The sequence below is a fragment of the Tuber melanosporum genome (genome assembly GCF_000151645.1).
Source record: "Tuber melanosporum whole genome shotgun sequence assembly, scaffold_265, strain Mel28".
NCBI classification, from domain to species: Eukaryota; Fungi; Ascomycota; class Pezizomycetes; order Pezizales; family Tuberaceae; genus Tuber; species Tuber melanosporum.
In genome coordinates, this window is record NW_003298936.1 from 73,843 (window position 1) to 79,775 (window position 5,933).

At 47.7% G+C, this 5,933-nt stretch overlaps 3 protein-coding genes; 2 read left to right on the forward strand and 1 right to left on the reverse strand.

Annotated features, from left to right (window-relative positions):
- Nucleotides 1-1,039: 1,039 nt before the first annotated feature.
- On the forward strand, nt 1,040-2,212 carry GSTUM_00001205001 (uncharacterized protein). XM_002838613.2 has 1 exon: nt 1,040-2,212. The coding sequence occupies exon 1, from the start codon at nt 1,154-1,156 to the stop codon at nt 2,141-2,143; it is 990 nt and encodes a 329-aa protein (XP_002838659.1). The 5' UTR covers nt 1,040-1,153; the 3' UTR covers nt 2,144-2,212.
- An 88-nt stretch (nt 2,213-2,300) lies between these two features.
- Nucleotides 2,301-3,550, reverse strand: GSTUM_00001206001 (60S ribosomal protein L10). XM_002838614.2 has 5 exons: nt 3,379-3,550; nt 3,061-3,209; nt 2,883-2,962; nt 2,629-2,832; nt 2,301-2,579 (listed from the first exon to the last, which is right to left on the reverse strand). Exons 1-5 carry the CDS (start codon nt 3,416-3,418, stop codon nt 2,393-2,395), a joined length of 660 nt encoding a protein of 219 aa, XP_002838660.1. The 5' UTR covers nt 3,419-3,550; the 3' UTR covers nt 2,301-2,392.
- A 320-nt stretch (nt 3,551-3,870) lies between these two features.
- On the forward strand, nt 3,871-5,086 carry GSTUM_00001207001 (uncharacterized protein; the record flags this gene model as incomplete). XM_002838615.2 has 1 exon in its annotated part: nt 3,871-5,086. Exon 1 carries the CDS (start codon nt 3,938-3,940, stop codon nt 5,084-5,086), a length of 1,149 nt encoding a protein of 382 aa, XP_002838661.1. The 5' UTR covers nt 3,871-3,937.
- Between the last annotated feature and the right edge of the window lie 847 nt (nt 5,087-5,933).

Sequence of the window (5,933 nt, forward strand, 5' to 3'; positions counted from 1 at the left end):
AAGGTAGTAGATGTGTTGCCTCCTTACTCTGCTGGGTACTCAAAACCTAGGGAAACACCTTACTGGAACTAGGAAAATAGACTTGACGATTAAGATCCAATATAACGATCCATTGATTCTTTCCAATCCCTATTCCGAATCCAGTCACAACAAAATTCCATTGATCACAATTTTGAATACCCCTTTCTTTACAAAATGATTTATATCTTATATACCAATTGAGTTTGCTATCTGGATTGTGCGTGTTCTTGTGGTTTTAGTCAAGAGATTTCTGTTTACGAACAAGATATTGTGGGTCCCTTTCAGGAAACCAAGGGTCTACATAGGTCCTACAGTTAGGGGTGTGGTTTCCGGATTATTTGCCAGATTGTTACATTTAAGGCACAATTTGTGATCATAGGAATAGGCATAAAGGTGCTAATTGTATCTAAGCGTTCTAAATACATGCATACTACGAGCTCTTCAGCATCAGAGAGGTGTTTGTTGTATGGTTGGTGCTGTGATTTCGATTGCCGTCCCTTCCACCAGGCCTGCTGACTGCTTTCTGGAACCTGAAACTCATGTGCCATGGCCACAATATTTGGCTTATCACATTCAAATAACCTTTGACAGGCATCTCCGATTTTGGACTCGATATCGCTGTAATTTTCAGGCATTGATACAGGATTCTTGAGGGGCTGGTAGGGGGTTGAAATCTCTGTAGATAGAAAATCTAATGTTGAGCTGATATCTTAGGTTGAGCTGAGAGGCCGTCATAGACGTGCTGTAAGATTTGGAACAGCGCGCTGTTCCACAATCAGCAGGAACCTTGGCACGGTTACAGGTTGAGATAGAAGGCAGCTAGATTTGTTAACAAATTTCATAGGGCTGAAAGAGACCAGAAGCATGCCCTGAGGTCCCCAATCCGGAACCTAACAATCATGGGAGATCACTCGATTGCTTGGCTGAAACTAAGCGAACCCAAATCAGGATGATCGCCAGCCACCCGGAGATACGAGTAGTGCATTGTCCGAGCAAATACGGTAGTATCGAAACCTGAGCCTTATCAACCACTGCCTCCATTCTCCCAACCCCAACCACCGTACTTCCCCACCTACACACCGCCCCACCACATCCCCCAAACCTGCTGCAGCCGTAAAGAAAATAATACATAATGTCCCTTTACGGTGCCCCTGGGTCCCAATCAAAACAGAGCCCAATTCCCCTCTCCCAATCTTCCATTCATGCGTTAGCAACTGAACTCGCTTTGGCACGCACCCGCCCACGCCAGTTTCGCACGAGGCCATCGCAAAAGCCACTTTCGAACCGTGGCGTTGCGGCGCGCGCAGCGAGGGACGAAGCTAGTAGGCCGACGAGCCGGGATCTGGGCGGCGATCCGGATGAGCAGGAATGGGTCCGAAGTCGGAAGAAGTTGATTGTTAAAGCAGGGGTTTACGAGCGCTTGCGGAAGGGTGGTGGTGGAGATGGAGTGGAGGAGGATGGGCTGGTAGATTTTAACAGAAAGTGGGTCGAAGAGGGTGAGCCCGAGTTTTGTACTTCCTCATCCTCCTCTGATGAGGAGGAGGGAGGTGAAATGGTAGAACACACAGACGACCTGGGCCGCACCCGAAGGATCTCTTCAAAGGCCCTCGCCCGCATGCTCCGTCGCGAAGCCCGCGCCGGACAGGGAGCGCAAGATCAACAAATCCCCCCCTCCCAAGCCCACCACCACCTCGCCGCACAACCGGCCCCGGAGTCAATCTCCTATGGACCAAGAATACAAACAGGGGCTTTCCAGACGGCGAATTTCTCCTCAGTTCCAACTTCGGATATGCTCGCTACGGCAATGTCCATTGAGAAGGAGGGGGTTGATGAAGTACACTATGATGCCGGCAGCGAGGTGCGCACAAAGGGAGTGGGGTTTTACCGGTTTAGCAAGGATGAAGATGATAGGAAAAGGGAGTTTCAGGAGTTAGAGGAGGAGAGGAGGCGGACAGAGAGGGAGAGGGGGGAAATGGCTAAAAAGAAGAGGAAGAGGAAGCTGGATCTGGAAAGGCGGAAGGAGGAAGTCAGGAACAAGCGAAGGGGAAAGGTTGGGGGGACTTGGTTGGAGGGGTTTATCGGCGAGCTAGAGGAGGGGAAGGCGCCAGGGGCAGATAAGTAACCGTGGGATTTAAGTTTGGGTCAGCATGGGTGTCAGGCATTCATAATATTATTATTGGTCTCTTCTGTCCCGGTAGAGCTCTCTGTACATTCCAAGGCCGCAGCAGCATCATGGTGCCGTATAATCAATAAACAGATACAACAATTCCCCTCCTCAGTTTAATCTCAAGTTCCGTATATTTGCCATGAACGTTCTTATATGACATACAAAAGACTTACAACACCACCCCGAACCCACTTATTAACGAATTTAAGCAGCAAATGCCTCAGGGAACCTGCGCATGTTGTCCTCCAACTGCCCATGTGGCCTCAAGAACTGAACGTATGCTCCGTCAACCTTGACCCCACCTGCCCGGCGCTTCTCAAGGTACTCATCGCGGCGAAGGGGTGTGAAGCCCCAGTTCTTAGAGACAATGATCTTTTGGCGACCGGGGAACCTAAGAACATATTAGCTCTGTAGATACTATCAAATGCTGGGTGACATACTTATATTGGGACCTCCTCAGAGCCTCGATAGCGGTCGCACGGTGTGTATCACGTGTCCTCACGGACAGAATGATTTGACCAATGTTGACACGGGCGACAGTTCCGTTAGGCTTACCCCAAGCACCACGCATACCAGTTTGAAGTCTATCGGCTCCAGCACAAGACAACATCTTGTTGATACGAATAACGTGGAAGGGGTGAGCACTTGAGTGCGTTAGCACAATCCACGAAGCGAACCGGAACATACGGCATACCGGACTCTCATGTGGAAACCATCCTTTCCAGCAATTTTGACAAGATACTTGTTGGCGCAAATACGGGCAGCTTCGAGGGCCTGATTCGTAGTCCAAATCAGCATCCGGCCACCACCAAATATGCACCAAATATGCCAATACCCTCTAACATCATCACTGGACGAGGAACAATTCATACCTCAGAAGAAAGTTGTTCGTACTCGTTAGAAACCAAGTGGACGCAAAGGGGGAATTCGTCAACACCGGCACGCTTGCGTCCCAAATCGAAGATACGAATCTTGGGGTCGGGAACACCACGGTTGAAGCGTGACTTGGGGTAGGGTTTGTCTGGAAAACAAAATGTATTAGTAACCAGAACCTATTCCCCAAATCCTTCCAAACCCCCACAATAGTCTTGAAGCAGTTGGAGCGCAAGGGAGCGGATCCTCCCAGCCAACTAGGACCGCGGCCAGCCTACTGCCACTCCAGGAAACCTTAGAGAAGTTATCAAACTTACTCTTGCAGTAGCGGTAGCAGCGAGCGGGTCTACGGGCCATCTTTCCTGAATATCTGTGTGGAGAAGTGAGAAGGTGTAGATTTGGTGATATGGGTGAGGGACAAAGGGAGGAAATTTCGGTCGATTTCAAATCAAGGGCTTGGCGTGATTTGCTCCCAAATACTACTCAGAGTTGGTGGGTTGGTTAGGCTCTCAAATAGCAGTCCAGTTCTTGAGACAAAGGGCTTTGCCCTCCTCAACGTGTGGTTTTGGGACGCTTGGGGCCAGAGCCGCCACATGGGATGTTTGTGCGGGGATTTGCACTGATCACATCTCGCCATTCAGTTTAGTAATCAGTAGAGGATGGGTATAGTACTTGCCATGTGGAAGAGAGCCGAACCCGGGTCAGAGATTTCCGAAGTAAGGCACGCCAAGAGCATCATTTAACCAAACTCGAGTGACCTAAAGTGAACCCACTTTTACCGCAACCGGATTCTTCCTTTTTACGGCGCGTCCTCCCTGTGATGGTAACGCGTCACTGTCATGCACATGGCTCCGAACCCAATTCGAAAATCCTGCGATGTCTCCAAATAAACCACCGCATATCATTCTCCTCCCTTCTACGGTCCCTTCTACTGACCTAAAAATCATTACTCTCCCCCACCCACACACTCTCGTGCCAACCCGCTACTTGGTCCACCCAACTCATGGCCTACACGAAATCATCAAACTCACTGCGCCCACCTCAACACCTCGCTCATGGCTCCTCACCCCGCCGTCTAAACTATCCAGCCCGCCTAAATGGCTCAGAAATGGTCAGATACTTCAGGATGGCAGCATGTACATCTGCACGCTTATGGACCCGCTCTTCGTGCTTTTACCCCGGTTATTCCCCACCGGCGCAGTCGATGTGGTTAACATGTTTCTGCCAGTAGACGATCTACTTGAAGAGATTACTAAAGGGGAGGAGGGGGATTGGGAATTCGTCATCAAGTCACAGGTTACAGAGAGGAGACTTGCCGCCGTTTGTGAGAGTGTGGATATTGGTGGTAGGAAGGCTTACAAACCTTCCCGGGAGAAGCTCTTGAAGGTTTTGCATGGGAAATGTGTCCGGATGGCAAGAGGGGAATTGCCGGCCACCATGGAGGAGGAGTTTGTTCGGAAGCCATTGGCTAGGCCGGTGGCCGAGATTATGGCCGAATTGGCTGAGGAAAGGGAGGGTGCTAGGAGTGTGAAGGAATTGGAGGATAATGTCGGAGAGAGGGGGGGAGTGGACGGCACAGAGGCTATTAGGATGGGATCCCCAGCTCTCCCTACACCTTCGGATTCTCAATCCAGACAACCCCGGCTCGCAGAGGCTTCACTAGAGATTTCAGATCTCCTACGCATACGAGTCGCAAGCGAGTTCATATCAAATAGCTATCTACCCGTTTGTCTCGCCGAAGTGCTCTCTGATTGTCTGCGGAAGTCACATGATTTCACACCTTTGGACAATTATCTGGCGGAATTAGTCAAAATTCGCCAGGAAGCAACGGCAGCGCGCAACGACTATACACTCAAACGAAGCCACTCAAACGAAGAGATTGTTGATCGAAAACGCAGGAAGAAGGAAGTGGAGGCGGTGGAAAAGAAGAAGAGAAATGTTAGCCGTGCTGCTAAGGAGCTGCAAATGGTCGACAAGAAGGGAATGCCTAAGTTGACAGCTTTTTTCAAAAAGAAAGCTGCATAGGATGCTCTGGCAGATCGGTAATTGCTTACAACAATTCGTGTTATACTTATACTCTAAATATTTATTTTTCCTTTTTTTTAGATTGATATCCTCAGGATAGTCTTATGAGGCTCCCGTTCTGCGTCGCGTGCTACTATTGTATGATACTATCGATGTATAGGGGCGGTGCAAGGTTCAGACGTTCAATAGTTGCTGTGACATCTAGTACAAACTGCTTGATTCGGCTCGTTAGAAGTGTAAGTGCCGTGCTCGAGTACGCTTGTGTCGAATAAGTTTGCTCACGTCTGCGTACCAACTAAGGGGGTGTTTGGCCTGATTATGATTTGAGATCAGGTCTTGGCAATTTGAAATCAGATTTTTTAAAACTAAATTAGGTTGACTCGAAATCATGATTTGAGATTAGGACATGCCAAACACTTCCTGATATGATTTTGATTAGGTTACAATCTTTGTAACTAGGATAACTACCGGATTTAAAAAAATGTATTTATTAAGTAAAGTTTAAATTATATAATATATAATAATATATTTATAATTAATGTAATAACAAATTCCATTAAATATAAGTAACTTATCAGTTATCTACATTTGTGAATTGATTTTAATATTCCTATCGTTAGTAGAATCAATAGTAAAACAAATATTCAGCACTCTTGTCACGAATGTGACTTGGCACGGAAAAAGTTTTCACATGACTCATTTAGGTCATATGATTTATTATGTTATGATTTATTATGTTTCGTACCTGACTCAATTATGAGTCATGAGACATATACCTGGCAAGTGTGCCTTGCAAGTGTACCTTGCGGATATGCCTTACACATATGATTTATGTTCTGCACATGAC

What these genes read in the sequence shown, in the direction of transcription:
- GSTUM_00001205001 (XM_002838613.2), top strand. Translation starts at nt 1,154, where the DNA reads ATGTCCCTTTACGGTGCCCCTGGGTCCCAATCAAAACAGAGCCCAATT.
- GSTUM_00001206001 (XM_002838614.2), bottom strand. Translation starts at nt 3,418, where the DNA reads ATGGCCCGTAGACCCGCTCGCTGCTACCGCTACTGCAAGA. An exon ending in ACGAACAACTTTCTTCTGAG is followed by an intron (nt 2,963 to 3,060) that starts GTATGAATTGTT and finishes ACTACGAATCAG; the next exon opens with GCCCTCGAAGCTGCCCGTAT. An exon ending in CTGAGGAGGTCCCAATATAA is followed by an intron (nt 2,580 to 2,628) that starts GTATGTCACCCA and finishes ATATGTTCTTAG; the next exon opens with GTTCCCCGGTCGCCAAAAGA.